Raw genomic sequence first — 27,155 nt, forward strand, 5'->3', positions numbered from 1 at the left:
AATTTTTTTTTTTAAATTGTTTATTAGCATACATCAAATTAAAGCTATGTTCACATGGGGGCTGTCATGCAGACACGGATTCCGCATCATAAAACACGTCCAATAATGTCCCCTTTAATTCAAAGGGAATGCACACTGTAGTCTATGCGCCATATTTATTTTCCAATCACATATTTAAAATTTGTGCACGGAAAAAAAAAAGATTATATCATTTATTGAAGTGGATTCTGCGCAGTTTGTATCTAGAAATCTGCCTGCGAGTTTGTCCTATTGAATCGGGCTAAATCCGTGTATGGATGTGTAGAAACGGCATGTGATAATCTGCAGCAGAAACCGGTGCTTGTAAGGCGCAGATTTGGGCCAAAAGAAGGAACACGTGTGTATTACATACATACTGTATAAACAAGGGTGTGACATATAGAAGAGATTTATTACATTCATGGTATACACGGAGGAGCTGCACATAAGAAGATTCCAGCGCTTTGATTCCAAAGTGAAAGTAGCGCCATAATTAATTACTGCGGGAACATCCTTGCCTTTTCTTTGGTTGGGTCGTGTGTATATTGTATTATTCAGTACATCATATGACTAAATACAATTATACCGCTAACTGGCATTGAACCTGAATGGAAAACTAGATTGAAACATAGGGCTGTGGCAGAGGATCGCGATCTTCTCTGTATGTCAATGGGTCCACTGCTGCTGCCGCCGGCGCCTTTGACCACAAGGTGGAACCCCTGGATGTAACAGCATCCAGGGGTTTCACATCCCAAAAAATGCGGAATGCCGCAGTTATATGCGTTTTAAAATCCGCTGCCCTCCCCAATATTTACCGCTGTGCATTTTTGTGTGCAGGTAAAAATCGGGCATGTTACCGCTGCCATTGAAATGCATTGGTTTTAATAGATGTGGGTCGCAAACGCAAGTAATATGCGCAGCAAAAAACGCCCGTCTGACTGAGCCCTTAGGAGGAAGAACAGTGGCAAATAATGTAAAATATTGTACATTATATGTTCGGTTTTCAGATCGCCCACCTTTGATGAAATATTGCCCCACATCTGCCAAGGCTTACAGGGAGCAATAAGCGCAGCAGTATGTCAGTGACACGGTTTGTGACAGTGTCAATTACTAATACATACTCACTGCCGGGCTGCCTCATACTGACATAGGCCAGTTTCACAAGAGCGTGTTATGGGCACCTTTGTGCATCTATAACACAGAGGAGTGTCCAATCCATGCATCATGGGGATCATGTATAACACACTTGTGTGAAAATGTCCTTAACCCTTTCCAATCCACTGTCTGACATCTTTAGACATTCTGATTGAAGGCTGTACAGCTCCGATGTCGGAAGATGTCCGGCAGGGTATTCTTACTGTAGATTACTGGCCACTCTGTTGTTGGGGGCCTCTCCAGCATGTCCCATACTGCAGTACTGGCTCTAGCCAGCAGATGGCGCCATTGTATAATGGCAGAAAGAGAAAACCCTCTAGGAATCCAAAATTGCATTGTAAAGGGTTAATAAATGTCACTGAATATTTCTTACCTTAACACTTTAGCCTGGCTTCACACGGGCGAGAAAATTACATGATTTTCACGCAATGTGAGTGTGAGTGAAAACACATAATTATGAAACCTCATTCTCATTTGTGATCTTTTCACTCACGCGATGTTGCATAGAAAGAAATTGCAGCATGTTCTATCTTTTTGTGATATCGCCCGTTTTTCCAATGGGGCTAGCAGCAGCGTCAGCCCCATTGAAAGCAATGGGAGAACTCTGCGATCCTCTGCCTCGGCTGTGACAGCCACGGCAGGGAATCCCTTCATCGCTGGTGGGGGAATTCCCTTATTGCCAGTGGGGGAATCCCTTCATTGATGGTGGGGGAATCCCTTCACCCCCAGGGGAATGAAGGGATTCCAAGTAGAGATGCAAGGCTGTTTTCACATGAAAATGCCTCGCATCCACAGGGCTTTCACATGGTGGAAAGTGCAATATCGGGCCGTGAATCACAGCCTGATATCAACCTCGCCCATGTGAAACTAGCTTTAGTGTCCACCAATACGCCTCTTTACACCAGTCAATAACACCAATTAGAATGGATGTCACCTGTGAGTCACTAGATTTCACTGTACTGTAATCACTTGTATAGAACTGGTATCTCCCACCACATTGTCACTGTATGGTGGGAATATTAGTCATTGTACAGTGGTTTTTGTACAACAACAGTGTGGAAGTAATCAGCCACTATGTAGTGGTCATGGCATGATGGTTTTATTTGGCACTTGCATAGTGGTATTATTGGTAATTTTGGTCTTCGGTTGCTATTCAGTAACAATATGGTAATTTTAGTCACTTTGGGCTTTGTATAGTGGTAATATTGGTCTTTGTATATGTATAGTGCCTCTTGTTCATGTACATAATATTTAATTACTGTACAGTCATTATATAATAATTATATATTTTTTAGAAGGCGAGCGGACATATGCCTTGAGGCTTGTGCCCCTATTGTTTAAGATCCTAGCAATGCCCCTGCCTGTGCAGCATGTAACTCCTCTTTTCTCTCACCTGGAAGATAGATGTGAGGAGGCACTAGAGGGCGCTAACAAATATCTCACAAGTACTGCACTGATCTTGCGGATTACTACAGGGCAGAGCTACCATCTAATGACGGCTCCATTCCTTGCATCTCAAGGACATGACTGTCTAATAAAACACTTTCTGAACCATCTGCATGTCTGTGCCTTGAAAGTTGGAGGCGGCACAGAATGGCGTTGAGGCCCCTGCTTTAACAAATAGTTAATTATGTAAAAAACAAAAAAACTACTGCAATATATAAATAAAACTATGCTGAAAATGATATGAACTAAAAGCTGTAATTTACAGCTGCATTTTTATTATAGGGGGTTCCTCAGCATGCTGATAATAAGAGTAAATTAAAGAGTAGCTTAAATGTTACTTTCTTCCTCACCCCATGCACAAACAGTAGTTGCCGCTCATAATCCAACATAAAAATACCCCATATGACTCATACAGTAAGTATATCTCGCTATAAACGCCGTCTAATTAATGTGAGTCATTGTTCCTGGTAAAAGAACACTGTCCTTTCAGAATAAAATAGGGGGGAAATAATTGTGAGAAATGTTTGGAGTGCAGCTATTACATTGATTTTTGCCTCACAGCAAAATGGCAATGATTTTTTAGTTTCCTTGGCAACTGATATGACAACATTAAAAGCCGAAGCGAGTCAGGTACTTTTACTTAAAGGGAGAAAGAACAGAATAAGTAGGGTTCCATTACGTTGTTAGATTTAAAATCAAATGTTCTACAAAGTAACATGAATTTACTGCCGGCTACAGTCTGCAACGTCCTTCAGCGAAGGATGAGAGAGAGAGTAGTGTGGGAAATCAGACACGTCAATATGTTGATGGTTCTGCGTCACATCACTGTCGTATTCACCTTAGAAACCTACTACACACTGATGAGGCGTGAACACCCCGAAACAGCTGTCTGTTATGGATTCTACATTGGCTTTCAATTCCCAGTCATTGTTACAGGGCTTGTATAAAGAGTCTAACATTGACTTGCAGGAATCCTGCCTTCCAATAGGTGGCGCAGCAGAGGGATTGTTCCATCTCCCTTATTTGTCTTACTCATCGCACTATTTCTATGTCATTTTATCTAGAAATATACGACTCTCCAGATTTTGTGTTAAACTATAGGGGATATTTACTAAACCTGGCATTTCTGACACTAGACTTAGTATAAGCACACACCTATTCATGTCTTAAGCGCGTACCCTGCACTCCGTGCGCCTTCTCAGAAATGTATGCCAGGTCCAACCCGATATACATTTCTGATAAAATTTATGCTAGTTTCTGGCATAAATTAGACATAAATCTGTGAGTTTGGATGTCCACGCCCCCTTTTGACAAGCCACCCACTTTTTGGAAAAGTGACAGGGCAACGCAAATACAAGCTTGTGCAAAAATGTGTGACTTTTTTAAAGAAGAGACTGGCATGAAATGGTTTATAAGTGTCTGATGAAGAGAACTAAGTATGTCTCAAATGCTTGTTATTTGTCATCATCTTCCCAGCTAGCCTGTAAAAGGTATCAACAACAAAGGAGAAATTCCGGCTACTTAAAAACACTTCTTTTATTCCAAAAAATCCATGGTGTTACACAGTACCCACGATTTGTAATTTTATGGATTTTCTGAAATAAAAGAAGAATAAAAGAAGTGTTTATAAGGAGTCGGCTTTTCTCCTTTGTTGTTAGTATTTAAGCCATTTGACTGGCGGTCAGCCGGAGCACCTGAGAACCTTCAAGCTACAGCGGGGTAAATACTACTTACGAACCAGATGAAGAGAACGTTGTGTTATGTATTTTGGAGTTTATAAAAACATATTAACTACTAAGGGCTCTCATTTTTTATCTTTTCTATCTACAGTACAAAGGTTTTCTCCCTTTATCAAGAATGAGTATTCGTCATTAACTACTATCTTAGCTTGATGTGGTGTAGTTAGCTATCAAAACAACTCTGCCCTCATGTGTATGCACTACGTAACTACATGCTATGCCCCCCACTCGCTCATCATCACCATAGCATCTTCAGGGTGGGCCTCAGAAAGTAGCCCAGCACCACAAGGTCTGACAAGAGGTATATTCATTTTTACATTTGAGCAATCTCAGAGTGTAGAACACATGCTCTGACTGTTCATCAATGCCAGGAGCGTCACTTGAGCACATTCCCTGGTTGTTCATTATTACTGGAGCACACCCAACGGAGCATACTCTGATTGTGTTAGCTGTGCTCCATCAAAAGGCAGGGTTGAAAGCAAAGCATCAAGATGGTGGTGCCCAATTTAAAAACTCTTATGCAACTGATCCTGGACAGGCAGTTGTGCAGCACAGAAATGGATGCAGAAACTGCAGGGATGTACTTGCCAAGTGAGTACAAAGCCTTAGTGTGATAATTATTATTTAAGGAGTAATCTGGTGGTCTGTACTGAGCAGGCTTGAATGGAGGGGGTTGAAGGAGATCCTCCTTCTATAGGCTGTTCATGATTGCATCAGCTGGATCAGGAGCACTCTGCACTCTAGCAAGTCACATGATTCACATCATGATGTCATGGATTACACAGGGAGTAATCCAATAACGTGAAAATGAATAGGCCTTAAAAGAAAATCTGTCGTTGTTGCCCATAGCAACCAATCACAGCACAACTTTCATTTCTTATATTGCTGAGATAAAATGAAAGCTGCACTATGATTGGTTGCTATGGGCAACAAAAATTTTCTTCTGTCTAGCTTTCATAACACTGTGGTGCTGGGATAAATTTACGTAACTGCCTGTATAGCAAAGCTCAATGTTCTTTACTTGGAAATATTTTAATTAGATGCACTAAGAAGGAAAGATAAACCCTGCAGAGGCTTCCGAAGAACTCCACCAGTGTCTACAGAAATAGGCATGGGGGGGGGGGGGGGGGCAACACAGAAAAGGGACCTCCATGTTGGTCTGCCCCGAGTTTTTTGTGTATTCGAAATAGCCGAAGCAGTTATATTATCATTATTATTCCCAATTCCACTGATTTTCCTGAGCATGGATATTTATATATATAGATTGCAGTTGCCATCTTGGGACCGGGCGTTCTACTACTAAAAACATGTAGACATACGCATAAGTTGTTTTATTTCCTGCACGTGCTGTCAGAATTCTTTGTTTCTACCTCAGTTCTACATCATGTACTTTCCTGCAGCAAGTGAGCAGTCTTCCAAGTGGCTGGTCTCCATAAAGGACAGCTGGCATCTGTCCTAAGCTAAGCTGATTGATGAGCCAGTATTTTTGTGTAGCAACAGAACTAAGAAATTGGTCATACGAATTACTAGGGAAGGCTTAGAACAAGTCTATGGAAGAGTCATTAAATACAGAGTACATATATACTACTGTGGTGGTCATACCACTGGAGTCATGAGGTTAGAGAGTACATAACTTCACTGTCTTAGTAGGGTCACTGCCGACAACTTCATTCAGGGAACTTTTAGGGTCACAAGCTGGTAGGTCCCTTGAAGGGAAACCAAGGCATGTGGTGACATTATGGGCAATGTCAGTAATATTGCCTGGCATGTTACCTTTAAGACCCGAGAACGGGTCATGGCACCAAAAGGTGTGATGAGCTACTGTATGCCAACCATATAAATTGAACTCAGAGAGCTACAATGGCCAGACAGCCATAGCAGCCATTCAATGAATAATAGTTGATTTAAGACTCGGACTGAAGTGAGCCATACCTTAGTGACTTAGGATGGCTGTTTTCTGAATGACTTGTCATGCATACAGATGCATTTTTCTTTAGCGCAACTCTTAATGCGATGTGATATCATGGTGTGCTGGGCTATCAGGGTGGTTGATTTACACTTTAAATTGCTTTACAATGTTTTTGTTGTGTTAAGATAAGAGAGCAATAACCTTTAAATTGGTTAACAGGAGATAACTTTCTGCTCCATGCTATCACAATCAAGTTAAAATTTGCCGCATCTGTAGTTCTGTGAATGCTTTTTTATTGTTTTGGACAACAATACCATACTGTACAGATGCAGCTAATGTTACCTTGACATTTAACATGTTAAATGCAGAGTTTAAAATTAACACCCACCAAAAGTAATTGAAAAAGTCGGGTTGAAGTTTGCTGAAACTGTGTATTTAACAAATTATGTCAAGTTAAAATTTGCAAAATTTGTATCATTTATAATGGAAGCCATGACATGAGCTTGTGCCAGATCTGGACGACATACTGACACACTTGGATGAGCCAAGTGGACAACATACTGACTTAAAATGGGGTCTGTCAGCGTTGTATCAACATTACCATTATTTTGATAACAACAATAATCCAGAAGCACATGAAATAGTGCTGTTTTTGCAGCTGCGCAGGTATCACCCTCTTGCGTTCAGGCCGTACCAGGTTTTAGCAATATCTCTGCCTTTCCTGGGGCTGAGGGGTGTGGTGGCAGGTGAATGATGACAGGTCTCACCTGGTTCTTGTTGTCTGGCCCTTTATAGTCTAGCTCTGGCCTAACTGCAGTGCGGGTCAATTTCTAGTATCCTTCCTGGAGTGATGAAGAGCACAGCCCGTTTCTGGAGCTCCCGGTTTTTCCTATAGACTGCTGCTTAAAGCCAAGTACCACTGCTGTCGTTTCTTATTTCTGTTTGTACTTTGGTCAGGGTTCCCTGGTAGAGATTTATTAGTGGCCAAGGTTTGCGACAGGTCCGCTCTTTATCAGAGCGATCGGCCTGTCGATTAGGTAGTGTCCCCTTCTAGGTAACAGGTTCTTAGGGCTTGATTTTCCTTTAGTTTTGTTTTCCTGTCTGTGACTGTTTTGCACCCCGCGGTGATTATAGTGGTGCTGATATTTAGTTCTCTGTATGTGTTGCACGGTTGTGTGTTGGGTTATGTTTTGTTAGTTGCGCACAGTTGTGCCTCTTTTGCGTATGTATGCCCCTCTCATCCAGGATGGATGTAACAGTTGTATTTTATATGATAATATGCATGGTTGTCATATTTTGGATGTGTGTAAAACAGATCCTGAGTCTGGGTGTGTACATGAAGTCTGTAAATGAACTCATGGCAGAACTTGTGTTCGCTTATAGCAGTCACCTTCCCTGTATACTAATAGTATTTCCCAATGCTCAGAAACCCCAGGACTTACAGTAGTGCAAAATTATGTAAAACTGGACAGATAAGTAAGCAATAATATCAAGCATGTATCAACATTGGTAGGGACTGTAACCAATGTGCAAGAATAGGAACTCACCAACAGTTGACAGGAACAGAATGGAGTTGGTAATCAGATGATTGCACAAATGAATGATGATGACGGTTTCTGATAATGGTGCAGAAAGTAAAAGCTGACAGATAATAACAAACTGATGATAAGAGACCCTAAGAGTAGCTTTCTCTAAGTCTTCACCTAATTTATCCTGGACGCTGACCCTAACACCAGACATAACTGTCCATGGGTATCCCTAAATATATCCCTAATGAAAACTCTATCTGGAAAACTGACCCTTATAAGCAATAGCAATAAGGAGGTCCTAAGACCCAGAGACAAGAAAACCAAATTGAGTACAGCTGAATTATGAAGCAAAACAAGACAGAAAAAAAAAAAACAGATGGGTAAAAACAGGAATTAGAAAACAAAAACTACGAAGCTAAGAAGCAAGGCCTAGACTAGAATAGCCTCAGGAACAAGACTACATAGACAAGAAACAATCTAGACTAGTAGCAAGAAATTATAAGCATACAACAAATAACCATAAAAATAAGATTAAATAGACAAGGTAAAACTAGACTAGGAACAAAATATTAGAAACATACAAGGATACTGTATTTTAATACACATGGCTTACATTATAGCCAGCAACACATTGAAGAAGCCAGGTATATTTAAATAGAAACTGACAATTAGGAACATCTCTCCAAACAAACCTGGGCTGCAGCAGCGTGGTCAGCTGATCTACTCAAATGGGTCAGCTGAGGAACAGCCGCATAGCAACTGCCCAACAGGAAACTAGAAGACAGGAGATGATGATACAGCAGGAGAATCCCTGCTGATTTTAACAGATTATACATGCTAATATTCTATGATGTCTGCAATTTGCCTCAGTTAAAGTGTGAAATATGGGATTTCCAAGACAGTTTGAACATTTATCATGATTCTGATGAACATGATGATGTTAAACAGCTATTTCATTGCACTAAATGCCATCAGTCAGATCTCTGGATGAATTTCTACTGATGGTATACAATAACTCTGAGATCTGAATACACTCACATATCAGAAGTTCATTAGGACTAAATACTCTGCCGACTGGTAGCCCTTTAGAATTTAGAAATCCAGTTCTACAATTACAACTCCAACATGGAAGAAAAAGAAAGCGTTCTGAGCTGCTTTTATCATTCAAAAAGCAAATCTGATGCATTTAAGTTTCCCAAAAGCTCAAATTCTGATTCATAAAAGGGCAAGAGGCCAAAACGCTATTGGATAAAATGTATGAGTTCTCTTTGAATGTGTCTGGGCTTCAATTAATTTTCATTCATATTAAATAACTGGGTTTGACTAGAACTACAAACTAGGTTTCAGTTTCCTCTAATTGTTACATAGTGCGGGGAAGAATACGGGATCTGTCATCCACAGTGGCAGGCCAAGATTGATCAATTAGTACCTAATTAAGGGAAATATGTGACTTTTCCATCTGAGAGCAGAGCGGAAGGTGTGCCAAGTGTGGCATTAACCTAGATTCCTTTGGTGCTGTAACTTTCATGCAGTATATTTAAGTGCAGTATTTGATTTTCATTAGGAAGATGCAAGTTTCTGGTTGGTAATTGGATCCGTAATGAAAAACAGCATGATGTCTTTACCTTCACTTTCTCATACCAATAAAGCAAATAAACAAGTTCCAGACAAGAAACAAACATAAAATCTCCGATCACATCATGTTTTTTGTACTGTCAGACAACATATAACATTTCAGTAGGTTTCTATAGTATAAATTTGGGCAAAAAGTGTGGGTTTTTTTTTTACAAATTTAAGTCAAGTTATTTTTTAATGAGGGCACTGGAGTTTTTCCAGAGAGGGTTGCGGTAATATATATGCATTGAGCACACATAGATGTAAGACATATTTCCCTTACTACAAAGGAAATAAATAGGAATGCTGTGCTTATTCATTCCGTAATAGATCTTTTTGGAATTAGAGCGGTCTACAAATGCTTTTACTTTTACACAGCCATACAGTTAAATGATAAAATTCTAAATGCGGTCACTAAGGAGTGCTGCTGCATGGGATCCAATGGGACGGTGTGAGGACACATGCGGTTACCTTCTCATAGGAACATAGAAAATTAACAGAAAAAAAAAAGTCCACCTGGTCCATCTAATCTGCCCTTATATTATATTCTGTTCATTTCTCTCTTAGGGGTTATTCACATGAGCGTATAGGCTGAACTCACACTACGAATTGCGGATTCCACGATCGGCATCAGAGCGAACGTTCCACAGTAAGGCACAGGCATTGTAAGGCATGTAGTTTTGAAGTTTCCCTCACAGCTGCGGGTACGAATTGCATATTTTGCGAGTGGAAAAAACAAAATCGCAGCATGCTCTATTTTACTGCGGATTCCGCATGGATGGGTGCGACCCACAGTCCATGCACAATTGACGTTGCATATGAGCTGCAGAATCACTCACAACTGCCTGAAGACCAGATAGAAAAGCCGGAATGCCAGCTAAGGAAGGAGAGAGAGAGGTTGAGAATGAATCAATCGGCTGGGTTGTGTTATAGTACTTTCTCATGTCATTCCCTGCTTGCGATTTGTCTTTCACATGGACGATACACTGTCCATACGTGTACATCCGCACTGAAAAAAATGCACGCATAAGCGACCAATCGAAATTATTTCCTGCAGTCACTTGCATATTTTCCGCTGTGGATATCAGCAGGTGGAATCCGACATGCTCATGTCAGCCCTGTCTTAGGATAGAACTATGCTTATCCCAGGCATGCTTGAATTCATTTATTGTTGATTTTCCGACTTCATCTGCTAGAAGTCTTTCAAGTAGTGGTTGTAGATTAAGTAAATGGGGTACAAGTTAAGTCTAGGAATCAAAACAACAATTGCACAGACTGCAGTTTAGGGATTGTTGCCCCTCAGCATTGACCCACTTCAGAAGACTCTCACTAGCCAAGCCAGCAACATACTGCACACTGATGAGGGGCAAGCTTCCCGAAAGAGCTGTCTGTGCATGATTTATCTTCTAGAGAAGACTCTGGCTATGGCTTATGGTCCCAGTCACTGTTACAAGGCTTGTTAAAAGGTCTGACACTGACTTACAGGAATGCTGCCTTCCAATGGGTAATGCTCTAGAGGCATTATTCCATTCCTCTAATGCTAACAACATGTTCCTCTAATTTAAGCAACGGAGGTAGGGGATTTACTAGACTAAATGCAGGGGCGTAATTAAAGGCTCATGGGCCCAGATGCAAAAGTTTATCTTATGGCCCCAAAACTTCCCTTAACGCAGAGGCGTAACTTGAAGCTCCTGGGCCCCAATGCAAAAACTCTAACAGGGCCACCCAACCATTATGCTTTATTCATAGTGCTAGGCTCTCTATATGGAGAAGAGAGGACTTATGGGCCCCCTAAAGCTCCTAGGCCTGGGTGCAACCACATCCATTGCATCCCCTATAGTTACACCAGTGGCTAAATGCATCAGAATTGTGGCACCAAAAATATAGAATATGTGCCAAATTTAGTCAAGTCTGAAATGAGAGGGTAGCTAAAAGGAGTCATAAAGTGTGCCATTATTCGTCAGTAATATGCTATTTATCAATGCCTACACCACAGTTTTGCTGTATACTTGTGTAAAGTAAGCCAGCCAAGAAGTGGTGTGAAGTAGAGAAAAATGTTTAACACATCAAGCAAGATGTGCCAAGTTTATCCTACAGCGTTCAGCACTGATAAATTTGGAGCAGCTTCTGACTGTCTGGTCTAGTGGTATCCTCTCTAACTTTAGAACAGTATTGATAAATATTCCCTGGTGATGCCAGCCACAGGGTGCGTCTCCAGTGTACTTACCTCTTTCCCATTCCTGAAGCTCAGGAGGTTAGCTTGGTTATGGAAATACTATTGCAGCGTCCCATAGGGTGACCCCAGACACATGGCATGCGCTGAGGACCTGGTAGGGCAAGATACTGGCTTGTCACGGCGGCACTTACCAGGCTCCCTTCCAGAAGGATGCACGCAGCCAAGGTCAGGGCAGCGCTGGGCCTCTTCTGGACACCCCCGGCATGGGGATACCCAATAAACATTAGGAAAGGTGAAAGGGTTGTCACGGGCGAGTCCACCATTCTGGAACCCACCAGAATGAATAACGGCGGGGAAATAAATGAGCCACAGAGAGAAGTATAGTACCTCAGGTTCCTGGGAATGGTCAGGGCCTGGAATAACTTCTCTTGGTAAGAACGTCAAACGATACAAGGCAAAAATCAGCAGTATTCCAAGTGCAAGCAAAATGATAAATATATATATTTGTGAGGGATTAGCGTTTAGGATCGGTAGCAACCTGGCATAAGCAGTCAGAGACAGTGACACTTGCGATAAAGTCTTTAGTCCAGGCTTCGCCTGGGTTTATTTCAGTGCAAATAAAGCAAAATACAAGCCTTAACTCCAGGCAAACAAAGTAAATCCTGCTCGTCCGAGCACTTGCTAAACATGTAGCGTCCCTGTCTACATACGGGTAACCAAATGGCTCCTGCACACAGCTAGCCAGGACTCTCAGACCTGCAAAGGTCTCAGCTCTCTCTCTAGGCCCTGTAGGCCCAGGCTTTATAAGGCCTGGTACCAGCCCCACCTGGTACGTGGGAGTGACCATCCCACCCTTCACTTTGGTCACTCCAGGAAAAGCCGGCCCAGATTATGCGGCTTGGAGCCACTTACTTACTACAACGTGTTAGTAGCTTAATGCTACTAACACTATACTGCCGGCTTCCTCCACCGAGCCCAGGCTGCTCGGTGGCACGTATCTGCCCAAGCGCTCCCCAAGGCAGCATAGGAGAGCATCCTAGGCGACACATACCTGCCCTCCAGCACCTTGCCGGTCACCGTCTCACTATATATATATATATATATATATATATATATATATATATATTACACATATATATATATATATATTACACATACAGACAGATTTGAAGATGAGTACCTCCACACAGCGATCCCAGACTTCAGAACGCCTGCATGTATGACAACTGCAGAAGCGTACCTCCACCCAGCAATCCCAGACTTTAGGACGCTTGGATGTAAACAGTTAAGGAAAAAGAAAAAAATACCTCTGCACTGGGCCTTGAGAAAGTTTTTCTCCCAACTTGCTCTCTCTCTCTCTGGCTCACTCCTTCATGACAGCAATAAGCACTCAGGGAAACAGCTCTTCCTCTTCAATACTTCACTACACGAGGGCAGAAGGTGCCCTGATGTAGTTGGACCATCTCAATCTGACTCCAGAAGACATGGACACCCTTTCCCAAGCACTCACATTTATACCTTCATTCATACCATGTGACAGGACAGAAACTGTCAGCTCATACTTTGCAAGCATTAACCCATCACACGCTGCAGCTGTGCAATACACATTACAGAATGACAAAACAGTCTTGCACAGAGCATCCATATAAGAGACATCTATGACTTTATGGAGGGAGCCAAGAAAGCATGCACTGGACCACTACACTATGAACAGACACAAGTGTATTAATATGTAATGAATTCAACTACATAATAGTAAGTATTCCTAAATAAGTAAAGCCAGTTTTGTGTGTTGGAACCTCCAGTAGGAGACTTTGCCTTAGATCCAGCGCAAAATGCTGAAAGAAAAAGCGCTGCATGCTAAAATATAGGCGAATGGGCGGACAGCAAATGGACCCCATTATAGTCAATGGGGTCCATTTGACACTGTTCGGTTCCGTCCTAAGATGGAGCTGTCCGGCCACAGGGATTTACCCTTTCTGTTCCCCGAACACAGCAGGAAAGTGGAACCCCGAGCGCAGATGTGAAACTACCATGAGGCTTAATTCACACGAGCGTTTTTACGTGGCCGAAAATCGGGACTATCTAAAGCATTGGCTTCTAATGTATTCGTTCAGATAAGCCACATAAAAACGTTCCCCCTTAAAAAATAGCACATACGCGTCCAAAATCGGCGACCAAAATTATACACTGCCGGAAAAGAGAGTTCTTGCTCTATCTTTCGAACAATATACACTGCCAGCTCCCATAATCTCCTATGGGAGCTGAAAAAAGGGAGGGGAGGCAGTTTAGCAGCGTCCAACTCAGGGAAAAGCTTACAGGTGCCTCTATTTAGGCATCTGAAGTCATTCTGAGGATTTATGCCTAGCGAGGGATTTCCAGGCTACAGCATATTTTTCCGCTAATACGTTGCACCTAGTCGCGTGAATGGACGAGAACACGCTAATTAAGCTCTGCACTTAATCGCGTCTTTTCTTCATTCACGCGATTTTACAGCGCATGCGCGCAAACGTACAAACACATACACTCGGGTGAAGGAGCCCTAACTAGTACAAATGAAGGGAGTTATACAGGAACGGGATGTGGAGAAAGAAAGATATTGATTACAATTGTTTTGCAAACAGAAGAAGGGTCTTTGGCTTATAAACTTGGTTTAGCGAGCGTTGGTTGAGCGAGCACTGGATTCATTGGCCGAGAGCCTCGCTTGCTGAACACATCCCACAACCAGGAAGTGATGTTCTGTCGGCGGCCGAGGAGTGCAGGATGCACGGCAGAACTACAGGACTTTGCAGATCACCGGGAGGGACTCAGATCATGGCTGCTAGGTAAGTACAATAACACGAGTGTTTTATCGCATCTATTTAGCTGTGATAAAACGTTGTGCAAAAATTGCTACCATGTGAAGTACTGGATTTCAATGCATTCATTCACATGGGCAATCTTCCAGTGTGTGAAAAAAAACGTGCCGTAAAATCGTCAAATTGCTGACCGTTTCTTGTCGACGTTTTTTTTCGTAGCGTCAAAAGATAGGTCATGACCTATCTTTTGACGAAAAACGATGGAAGCTCTCATAGATTCCTATAGGAGCTAAAAAAAAAAGGGAGAGGGAGTTTACCTGCGTCTGGTGCTCAGAAAAGAAGACAGCTGCCGCTATTTTAGCTATTTAATCTAATATAAGCCATTCTCCCCACTAATGGAATTCTGTGCTTCAGCTATCTTTTTTTTTCACGTGATACACTCTTGTGAATGGACGAGAAGATGCTAATTAATATTGCAAATGAATCTCAGCTATTCCTCACTATTGCAATTTTCGGCCACGTGTGGCCAGCGTGACATTGTATACGCTTGTGTCAAAGAGGTCTTAGTCAGAGATCTACTAGTTTGCTTAGCTTCTACTCCAAGTGTTAACGAGGTTTTCCAGGAATCAAATATTGACGGCCTATCCTTAAAAATAAAGTCCTTCTACATGGCCCGATAGTCAGGCACAAATGTTCATATGGCTGCTCTCACACATGCGTTCACAAAACGCCACGTTCAGAACTGCAGCATTTTTTAACGCATTGTAAAACATTTTTTAATGCACTCATTATTATGATGGGTGATGAGGTGTGTTAAGAAGTGCAAAAATAGAGCAGACAGCACTCAAAAATCGCGGCGTTAGAATGGAGGCGTTGTACCCTACTTAGCGCGGTGTTTGAAACAGAGCACTCCGTAGTACAGGAACTACGTGTGTTACCATACTGCCTCCTGCACAAGGCTCCACCGCACCTAATGAAGGCCTAACTATAACAAAACTTCCATCCAACCAATATTTAAACGTTGGGTTAACACTGCATAATGTGTGTTTTTGGTTGAAGCTATTTTGGAAGATTCCATGTTAAACATTTACAGCATTTGCATTTTTATAGTATTTTTCAGTAATTTTTTTATCCGCGTTAGGAGGGGGAAGTTTTAAATGCCAAAACTGCTTTTAAATGTTTCCCTTCAGCAAATAACCCTCTATAATTATTTTTCTATCAACCAAAATCACTATGCAAAGAATGAAATACCCTCAGCTGAAAGAGCCAATCAACTTAAAAACAAGCAGACTCTGTGAAAAGCCGGGATCCGCTGACATTTTCAGTAAATGACTTTCTGAGATTTTCTAAAATAAAGAGTACAAAGGACTTGAAAGTATTAGCATCTACTAAAAGACCGTACATCTAAAGGACTGCAGTAGTGCTTGTATACTGTAGTGCTTAACTACAGAAATGGCCATATCCCGCTAGCGTCCATACAGATAGAACAGCATGGATTTTGTCACAGTTTATTGACATATCAGGTTGTGTATCAGCCTGTCGCATAAGTTTATCTTAATTTAAGAAGACTTTCTGTATTAGAGACCCGACAACAAACTAATCAGAGTGTCCTGCTACTAGGCCCTCCAGTGATCAGCAGTTAAAGGGGGACTCCGTCCCTTAAAGGGGTTGTCTCGCGAAAGCAAGTGGGGTTAAGTACTTCTGTATGGCCATATTAATGCACTTTGTAATATACATCGTGCATTAATTATGAGCCATACAGAAGTTATTCACTTACCTCCCCTGCGCTGGCGTCCCCGTCTCCATGGCTCCGTCTAATTTCAGCATCTAATCTCCCGATTAGACGCGCTTGTGCAGAAGGGTCCTCTCCCATCTGTTCGGTCCGGCACGAGCGGCATTCTGGCTCCGCCCCCTTCTACGCGTCATCGCGTAGCTCCGCCCCGTCACATGTGCCGATTCCAGCCTATCAGGAGGCTGGAACAGATGGGAGATGGACTCTTCTGCGCAAGCGCGTCTAATCGGGAGATTAGACGCTGAAATTAGACGGAGCCATGGAGACGGGGACGCCAGCGCAGGAAAGGTAAGTGAATAACTTCTGTATGGCTCATATTTAATGCACGATGTATATTACAAAGTGCATTAATATGGCCATACAGAAGTGCTTAACCCCACTTGCTTTCGCGAGACAACCCCTTTAACTGGGGATTTCCTAGTTACGTGTATATACATGAGCTTTCTAAAGAAGATCTTTCCTTCAAAGAATAGCTCTACTTATAAAGATGGTGGGTGTCCTGTCTGAAATGTAACATTGACATCAGGGGATGCTGTACTAGAGGCAGGGAAGGCCAGCAGCTAAACTGAAGGTACCATTACTTGGGAAGACTATTGGCCAAATAATCGCTCGAAAGAGTGTATTCAAACCATAGTCATTCAGTGTAAATATGGCCACTGAACGACTACGAGCGATAGGTCACAAGTCATTTTGTTTCAGGTTAGCAAAAAAATTGTCACAGATTGATCAAAAGTCAACACAAAAAAACACAAGTGTGTGGGAGGCCTTGTATTGCTGTGGATATGTGATGACTTGGTAGAGTAGATCATCTTGCTCACGTTCAGTGGAGAAGGTAATAGGGAAGAGAAGGAAGCAAACAGTGCCTTACATAGGTTAGATGTAAAGAGACGTAGCTAAAATGTACACAGCTTGGTAGGTAGTGCTCAGTGGACACAACTCTTCAAAATGTAAGTGGTATTCAGCCAAGTTTAATTAAGGTATGTTCACACATAACGTAAAAACACTGTGGATTTGTCGTGCTTAATTTCTGATGAGAAAATCCGCAGAATTGGCAGAAGAAGCCATGTGGATGAGATTGTATCAAATGTTATTCATATGGTATGGAAAAATAGCGCACGGAATCCACAGAATTAACAAGCGCTGCAGATTTGAAATCCGTAACATGTCAATCGTTTGCTGTGGATTTCACCTTTTGCAATTGAAAGTGTGTAAGGGCCTTTCACAGTGGACTGAATATGCCTTCTGCAGCCACCAACATTACAGTAATGAATCCTGCAGATAGTGATCCTTCAGGCTCTTCTTTAGCTTCTCGCACTGATGTGTATACAGTAAAGACTAGTTATTAGTATTATTTATAGTATTGGTGTTTCTGGTGGCAACTTACTAATGTAATATATAGTAAAAGGGATTGGAGTTTCCGTGCAAATAGTAAGCTATTGCCATTATTTGCAATTTTGCTGAACAGTGCAAAGACCTATGAATAAGAAAATGTCAGTAAATGTACAAAATAGAAATACCGATTCTGCAGCATTTAAACCTGTGAACATTCAGAAGGATACAACCAGCATTTCTGGTGGCGTGATGCGCCACTTAATAGTATTGGAGTTGGTACAAAGATTCCCGTGCAAATAGTAAGCTATTGTCATTATTTACAATTTTCCAGAACATTGCAAACAGTGATTTACGAACTTCAGCAGCTTGCTGAGGAGACATGTTCACTTGTAGCTTTTGCATATCAGCTGCAAGAGGTTTACAAACTTCAGCTGGTGGCTGAGGTGAAATCGTGGCTTGTCCGCTGTGTCATGTAAGCTGCATTAGCTTCACGGCGGCATTAAACCCTCTGTGGTGACGTTTGAACCACAGTGACGGTTTGTTTCAACACTGGGTAAAAATTGACGATTAGATGAAGGCTGGACTGGTGTTGGTGGCATTAGCACTTGAGATGACATGATATCACGTTCAGGACATGTGAAGATAGTGATGAAGGACTATGCTTCAATGTTCTTGGTCAATATGCACCACCAGCTATGTATGTGGACATTTGTGAGGTGTCATTTATTGGACTCTTCACACAAGTGTGCAGCTTTCTCACAACCAGCTACAAGCTGCCAGACCGAGTACTGGTGTATCCATAGCAACTGAGGCCACGAGGGTTTGTTTGGGGGGATGTAGTCTGCCTATAATCCCTCATTCATTGCGCAAGGATGAAGGACCTGTGATGACGTCACTGCCATGTGATCAGGGCGGAGCTCATAGACCATGTGACTGATCACATGATGGTGACATGGCAGAGCTCAGGGACCATGGGGAATCCCTCTCCTCTTCCACGCACTGCTCCATCCTCTGGAACTCCCAATCCATGTGCAACAAACTCCCAACCATCCACGACCCCTTCGCCACCAAGCACCTAAATCTACTCACCCTCACCGATACTTGGATACAGCAGTCCGATCCTGCCTCCCCTGCTGCATTGTCCCATGATGGCCTGCAGTTCTCCCACACCACCAGATTAGACGACAGGTGCGTCGGAGGAGTAGGTGTTCTCCTATAGCCCAATTGCACCTTCCAAGTTATTCCCCCAGGTCCCTCCCTCACCTTCTCGTCTTTCAGAAGTACGTACGCTGTGACTCCTCCATTCACTCTTTCTCTATGTGTCGCAGTTATTTATCGCCCCCTGTTCATGAACCATTTCACTGCCTGGCTTAACCATTTCCTGTCCTGCGAATTCCCAACCCTCATCCTCTGTGACTTCTACATCCCCATTAACAACCATATCTCCTCATCTGCCTTTCCGCTGCCCGCCCCACCATTTGCGCCAGCAACCCTCTCCCCTCACATCTCCTCCGGTCCCTCTTCCTGGCTGTCATCACCCACCTCACTACCATCTTCAACCTCTCTCTGTCCTCTTTCCCCTCCTCCTTCAAACATTCCATCATATCCCCTTTTCTAAAGAAACCACCCTTGACCCAACTGATTCGGCCAGATCTCTAACCTGCCTTTAATCTCCACACTACTTAAAGGGGTTCTGTCATTACAATCTGTATTTTTTCCCCCCAATAAATCCACCCTGCCGGCACAGGCTGTTGTAAATGACACATACAAAATGTTTTTTTCAGAAGTAGTACTTACCTAGGCTCCATTTTCCACCTCCATGCTCTGTTTACATGTTCAGCGCCTCTTGCTAGAAGGTCATCTCCCAGCACCCCTTGCTGTGGTGACCACTTCCACCCTCACAAAGCTACTTCCGCCCATCCAGTGCAGTGATAAGAGCTTGCAGTCCTGTCTGCAGTCTACCAAAATCTGCTAGTGTTTCTCCCTGCCTCTGTCTCTGAACACCCAACATTTCCCAAGGGCTTCCAGATCTTCCTTGCAATCTCACAGCAGTCATTCACAATAATCACTCGTGGTAGCCCCTCACAGTAGTCACTCCACATGGTAAAAACAGGGATATTCCCCATGCAATGTATTGTATGAGTGTATGTATATATACATTTATCTATGCGTGTATATATATCAAGATGCATATAGATATATAAATATACATACACTCATATATACACACTGCATAGGACATGTACACTCCACGATAGTGAGCGTACATGCGCTTACACCAGTGTGCAGCTGCCCTCAAAGAGACAAAAAAGTGCACAAAAGTGTGCGCAACTGCACTTACATCTGTGTAAAGCTGGTCTTATTGTATGTATGTATGTATGTCCTGTTATACCGCCTCTAGCTTGGCTACAAGATGTGATACGGACAGCATGGAGGCTCTAGTACCCTGTAGTACCGCCTCTAACTTGGATAAGAGATGTGATATGGACGTGTACCGCTTCAAACTTGGATACAAGATGTGATACAGGCGGGCATGGAGCCTCTAGTACCCTTTTGTACTGCCTCTAGCTTGGATACAAGATGTGATACGGGGAGCATGGAGGCTCTAGTACCATGTTTTATCGCCTCTAGCTTGGATACAAGACGTGATACGAGAGCATGGAGGCTCTAGTACCCTGTTGAACCGCCTCTAGCTTGGATACAAGATGTGATACAGGCAGGCATGGAGGCTCTAGTACCCTGTTGTTCGACCTCTAGCTTGGATACAAGATGTGATACAGGCAGGCATGAAGGCTCTAGTATCCCGTTGTATCACCTCTAGCTTGGATACAAGATGTGATACAGACAGGCATAGAGGCTCAAGTTCCCTTTTGTACTACCTTTGCCTTGGATACAAGATGTGATACAGACAGCATGGAGGCTCTAGTACCCTGTTTTACCGCCTCTAGCTTGGATACAAGACGTGATACAGGGGGCATGGAGGCTCTAGTACCCTGTCCTACTGCCTCTAGCTTGGATACAAGATGTGATACTGGCAGGCATGGAGGCTCTAGTACCCTGTTGTACCAGCTCTAGTTTGGACACAAGATGTGATATGGAGGGCATGGAGGCTCGAGTACCCTGTAGTACCGCCTCTAGCTTGGATAAGAGATGTGATATGGACGGGCATGGAGGCTCCAGTACCCTGTTGTACCGCTTCAAGCTTGGATACGAGATGTGATAAGGAGGGCATGGAGCCTCTAGTACCCTGTTTTACCGCCTTTAGCTTGGATACAAGACGTGATACGGGGGCATGGAGGCTCTAGTACCCCATTGTACCACTTCTAGCTTGGATACAAGATGCTATACAGGCAGGTATGGAGGCTCTAGTACCCTGCTGTTCCACCTCTAGCTTGGATACAAGATGTGATACAGGCAGGCATGAAGGCTCTAGTATCCCGTTGTACCACCTCTAGCTTGGATACAAGATGTGATACAGACAGGCATAGAGGCTCAAGTTCCCTTTTGTACCACCTTTACCTTGGATACAAGATGTGATACAGGCCGGCATGGAGGCTCTAGTACCCTGTTGTACCGCCTCTAGCGTGGATACAAGCTGTGATACTGGCAGGCATGGAGGTTCTAGGACCCTGTTGTATCGCCTCTAGCTTGGATACAAGACGTGATATGGTGGGCACGCTGCCACTTGGGATGCATTATGCATTGACACTTGGGGGACAGGATAATAGCATGTTGACAATAGACGGCAATGTATTGCTTATTGTCTTTCATGATGTTAAATTCATTCTCTGTGGCTGATTTTACACAAGTGAGGACTATATCACCCCGAGAAACTCAGACCAATATCTCGCATCTCAAATATGCGAGTGTGTCTGCCAGTGCAGTGCGCCTTGTAAGAACAATGCATTGCGATGTGCGTATATGTGTAATATATATACACATACATACACACAAACACCGCTGTAGGAGCAACTGTAAGAAACAAAACAAATGGTGGTAATACGGCGGCTGCCCGATCTTTCACACACATAGTATTCATAGGGGAAGTCCTAGATTTTCAAGTATTAACGGGAGAGAATACTGCTGGTGAAAACGAAACCACAGAAATCTTAGGCTTAGTTTTGTCCCAATATACGGATAGACGCAGCCCAATAGTCGCAGCCGGATAGACGGATAGATGCAGGCGGATAGACACATAAACGCAGGCGGATAGACGGATAAACACAGGCGGACAGACGCATAAATAACAGCTTGACTTTGGGTATTTTCACACAGGGCGCATATGTTGTGCATTTTCCATCCAGACGTTATATGTGGCAAATCCACAGTATACTATAGTAGCAGCATAGTGGATTAGATTTTAACAAAGGTCTTACACACATTGTAAAAAAACCTGCTCAAAATTAGTGCAATTATTGACCTGCCGTGTGAATTTAAAATCGGCAGTGTGTCAATTTCTGCTGTGGATTGGTTTGGGATTTGTTGCAGATTTTCTCCATTGAGTTCAGTGGGGAAGTCAAAATACATATGAAATCCCAATTTCCGCAGGTGGGAATAGTTAAACAATAAAAATAAATCTTTCTTCTACACAAAGGAGATTAGTAAATGCATTTGGCTATTCTAGTGTTGCACTGCACTATATGCAAAATAAATAACATGTAGATAATAATATACAGTATAAGAATGAAATATGGTGAAGTTCTACACAATAGTCTACTGGGAAACATTTGTACGATTACTTTACCTGGTATGGTAAAGCTCTTTATTAAAGGTGCTTGTGTCCTTTTTTCTATGCCTCAGATACACAGAGGATGCAGAAGATGCAGTCTTAAAGAAAAGGAAACTATAGTTTAGATCACAACAAAGTATTTTCTATAAGAGAAAGGAATAAAGTGTAACTGCTGAGAGTATCTGAAATCTGGAAAAGCAACTCTAATAAAAAAAATGACAATATTTTGAGATTTTTGCACATGCAAAAGACTGCTTTGCTGCTTAGCAGACCATGGCAAAGCATGGGGCTTGTACGGTGCCATTCAAAGGTCCTACACTATCAAATTCTGGCACCATAAGCATTCTGTATGCTGCTGCCTCCATATGGCACTGTAATATGGCATGCCATGGAACCGGCCACAATTTTGTTTCTCACAGGTTCTCTATGAATTTGAGAGAAAAATAACTTCCGTATGTCTGTAGTTTGTATGTAAAATCTCACCAATTCATATGCATAGCAGAACACTATGCAAATACAGATTCTAAGCAGCAAACACAGGAAATCTCCAAGATTGGGTTCTTATGTACTGTGTTTGCCGCAGTTCCAACATGGTTTTTAATGCCTTCTCTTCAAATTACAGTAAAATATCTTATTTCAATAAAAAAGAAAAAAAAACTGCAGTGCAAACATCAATCAGAATGCAGAATAAATAATGTGATAACATTAGATTCTCTGGGTCAGGGCGCTTCTGGCGATACCAAATTTATACAGTTTGTTTGCTGTTTTCTTGTATCACTGGATTCCAAGAGCTGTAATGTTTACAGTGAATGATTATCGTTCAATTCTGCTCAATCCAGCAATTCATTGAATGATAATCTTTCCATGTAAAAGGGCCTTAAGAAAAAAGAACAATAATCCTGCAAGACGGGACTGGAAAGGCTAGGTTTTTATAGGAAGTCCAAGAGTGAGGCTAGTCAGGAAAACAAGGCCTAGAACTCAAGAGGCAAGGACTTTGGATACATTGGATTTGGCGAAAGAGCTGTCCAGCAAGACCAGTAGCTGAGGGAGAAAAGCCACTGTGTGGGACAAAGGAACCCTGACAGGTATATGGTGCCATTAGGAAAATGTATTGGGCTGCACTGTGGCGTTTGGTGCTTTTGGGGAGTATTATATGCTCTGCTTGGGGGTATTTGGTTGGGGCTACACAGTGATATTTACTGGTGCACGGAAGTACTTTACTTGTTCACTGCTGAGGCCCCATATCACAATGGCTTGGCTGAATTGCCCTCCTTTAGAGAATACATCAGTTCCTATAGCAGGAAATGCGTTTATTCCTTTATTTCAGTCTCAGAGGCACAAAACCAATGAACCTTGTAGACTAGCAGATTTATACTCTGGACACCTGGTTCTTTGAAAAGATATGACCCGAGACCAGAAACTAGACCACAAAACCATCATCCTATGAAAGGGCAGGTAACCTCTGGAAACCAAGGACGTATTTTCCAGCTTCGTGTTGGGCAGAGAAAAAAAGCTTCTCCAGCTATTAGGAAAGAAAAATTATTTTACTGGTCTAATAAATATTTAGCCAGATAAATGTAAGGATTACAGCTCTGTACAGCCTCCATATGGACTTCTACTCCTACCTACTTTAGTATTGCAGTATGTTACATTGGCCTATGACGCCCTAGCTCTCACATGTCCTTATGGGCCACTGTAGATGGCAGACTTGAAGGCCATTGTCAATGCTCCAGGTGAAATAGCAACACATTGGTACCCCACGATCACATGACGGGGTCCATTGGGTGACAGAAGGAGCCCCTCTTTCTGTCAACTTCTTGCATGCCATTGCTGCTTTGACCACATCCTGTAAAGTGTTAGGATTGGACGTTTCTCCATACAAAGTCTCTGCTGCTCCCTAGCCATAGTGCTGCTATCCCATGTGCTGCTATCCCGACTCCTGCACACAGCTCTACATATGAATTCGTCTATAGAAGAAATAAAATCACAGTGCCTCACCCTTCTGTTCAGTGAGGAACTAGATGAAGTTTCAGATCTGTTTTCTTCAGGCACTTCTTTCTCTGCGTCAATCTCTTCATGTTTTGTATCCTGGAAATACAGTTTATAAATATATTTAGAAGAAATAATAAAATAAATAAAACCACAGAATTATTCAGTGGCAAATAAGGCCGCCTGCAGACGAGCGGGTCGGATCCGGCAGCGAGAATTCTTGCCGAGTGATCCGACCCGAGCGCCTGCAGGGACGAGCGCGTACTCACCCGCGCCTGGCGGCCCCGGCTCTTTGATGTGCCGGCTGCCGCGCAGCCGGCGCATGCGCAGACCGGAGCCGGCGGCCGGGTGAGTGCGTGCCCCGCAGAAAATTAGGACATGCCGCGGTTTGTTTGCCGCGCGAGATTTCGCACGGCCAAACCGCGGCCGTCTGCATAGGAGTGCGTATTTTAATGCACTCCTATGCAAACTTTCAGCGGCGGAAATCCCGCGGGAAATCCCGCGCGGGATTTCCGCTCGTGTGCAGGCGACCTAACACAGTAATTTTATAGAGTGAGGACCCACAGCAATAATAGCAGTCATAATGATAATAGTAATAAACTGTCTGGAAAATGAAAGAACAGGAATCACTTAAAAAAAATGTTTTCTTACGAGTATCTAATCTAAAACAGTTTTCAAACTACAGCTGTTTCTGTGAAAGATGACACATTATCTATAAACAACAGCTTGTTATTCTGCTGACAAGCGGCGGCAAGGAAATAAGTTCTACACTTTACTTAAAAACCTGGAAAAATAAAAAGCAAATCCATGCAGACACCGATGTAAGAATTCCAGGAGCATCTTAGATGCTATTACAGTCATGATAGAAAGAAATACATTGACATCTCTTTGAGACGACCACCCAAAATGGCATTAAAAATGGTCTCTTAGAGGTGTGGTCTTCTCAAAGAACATGGCCAGTAGTATATAATGGAACTGAAACTCCTGTCTCGTCAAAGGGGTGGTCTTCTGAAATAGGGGATCTGTTGGAGAGGTGTCACTGTATTTAGATTTACTGTATTTTCTGGGAAGAATCCGCATCTCCAATACTGGAGTATTTGTAATGAAGTTACATCATTCAGTCATTAGGTGGCAGTAGAACTCATTTCTTTTGCTGTATTTATTTTCTGCTGGTGTGACCTGGCGTTCTAATTGCAAGATATGAATGCATGCGATAAATATGTACACAGTCTGCCTGCCTCTCTGAGCTCCCATTAGCCATATGACTGAGCATGGACGCCAGCAATAAATGCACCATTAACCCAGTGAAAAATAGCTTTTAATCAAATTAATAGATCTTATCAGCCCCTCAAACGCTTTGCGTTATTTGTAAGCGCTCTTGGATTATCGGTGGAGTTTTCATTCCAAAACGCTGTGTATGATGAGAAGTACATCATGGTTTTGTAGGAAAATAACTTTCATCATAACAGTTCAGAGAGATTATAAAGAAGTATTTAACTCTCCTTGGAATATCTGCGTAGAGAGATAAGAAATATCCACTGTTTGTTTCATTTCTATTCACAAGAGCGGGTCAACTTGGTCGCTATTAACTCCTCTTACTATAACCACTAAATGGATGCTAGAAATCTTAGTTATTAAATATTATAAATACAGCCTAAGGACCCTCATATTTACGTCTTCAAAGAGACTGGGAGGCTCATACTGGGGTCCGCTACTTAAAAGGGTTTGGTAAAGATATCTGACATTTATTACTTGTGGATAAATATGAGCAAAAGGATTTGCCCACTTCACTCGGTTATCTGGGCTATAAAATAACACAGGAGGATCACTTTGCCTGTTATTCTGTTAATTTAACTGTAAATGAATCTTCATCCTTGCAAATTCATTCACTAATGTGTCCTTATGGACAGCAAATCTTTAATGAAGCATAAAAGGGAAAAAAAACAACATTGTTCACCTTAAAGTGTATCTGAGTTTTTAGAAAGTTTGTAAAAACAGCTCACATCTTCACTAGCTTTGTTGCTCTTTACACCGAGTTTGAGCTCCATCAATTCAGTTTTCCATGTAGGTTTTCCTGCTTCTAACTTGCAATTCATTTACAAGTTGCGGAGTGCCCTAATCCAGCCATTCTGCAAGTACGGAACTCCTCTCCCACATTTCCCATGCTGTCTTAAATAGATGCAAGGCAGCATCTGAATGTCTGCCCCTCTGTTGGATGCTGTAACTAGCAGTGCCCCCATGCCCCTGTTATTAGAGAAGCCAAATGCCTAACAACAGGCAGTGGATTGCAAAGGTGTTGGAATGGAGACCCCTAGTAGCAGGCTTGATTTGCAGAGGTAAAAAAAAGTTTAATGCAAGTATATTACTAGATTGATGATCTACACATATAGGGTGTTAGTTGAGCATAAGTTATGTGAAAAGTTAATGTCCTTTTAACTTCTGCATTATTATCAACAACTAGGGGAAATGAAAGTTTCCATTTGCTTTTGGAAGGCACAATAATTCCAATTACTTCCACCTGATTGAAAATGCACCTTTTTATATTCTATATGGTTTCTTTTGGTTTTGGAAAATTTCAATAAAGCACATTGAAGAACAAGTATGGCAGTGTTGTGCTACATTTTTGGTGGGTATGTGACAGGCCCAGGTGATTCAGGCCCCTTCACACTGCAATATTTGATCAGTATTTTGCATCAGTATTTTAAGACAAAACCAGGAGTTAAATCTACAAAGAAAAAAAAGTACAATGGAAAGTTTGTAACCTATTTGTGTTTTTGCCTCGCTTCTTGTTTTAGCTTACATATATGTATACAAAATACTGACCAAAATACTGCAATCAGTAAGTGACCTTAAGAGGATCTCTCATGGGGTAAAGTCAGCAGGTCTGGCTGCATACAATAGCTCTGACTCTATTGCTGTTCTTTTTCCC

At 42.4% G+C, this 27,155-nt stretch overlaps 1 protein-coding gene across 1 annotated transcript in view; it reads right to left on the reverse strand.

Moving 5' to 3' along the window:
• CCDC60 (coiled-coil domain containing 60) overlaps positions 1–27,155 on the reverse strand; it is a 182,410-nt gene that overhangs the window by 62,734 nt on the left and 92,521 nt on the right. The window contains exons 2-3 of the mRNA XM_066603197.1: positions 24,236–24,325; positions 22,253–22,335 (exon numbers count right to left, since the gene is read on the reverse strand). Coding sequence (XP_066459294.1) covers positions 22,253–22,335; positions 24,236–24,325 — 173 coding nt within the window. The remainder of the gene's footprint in view (positions 1–22,252; positions 22,336–24,235; positions 24,326–27,155) is intronic.

The sequence above is a fragment of the Eleutherodactylus coqui genome, chromosome 5, assembly GCF_035609145.1.
Source record: "Eleutherodactylus coqui strain aEleCoq1 chromosome 5, aEleCoq1.hap1, whole genome shotgun sequence".
NCBI classification, from domain to species: Eukaryota; Metazoa; Chordata; class Amphibia; order Anura; family Eleutherodactylidae; genus Eleutherodactylus; species Eleutherodactylus coqui.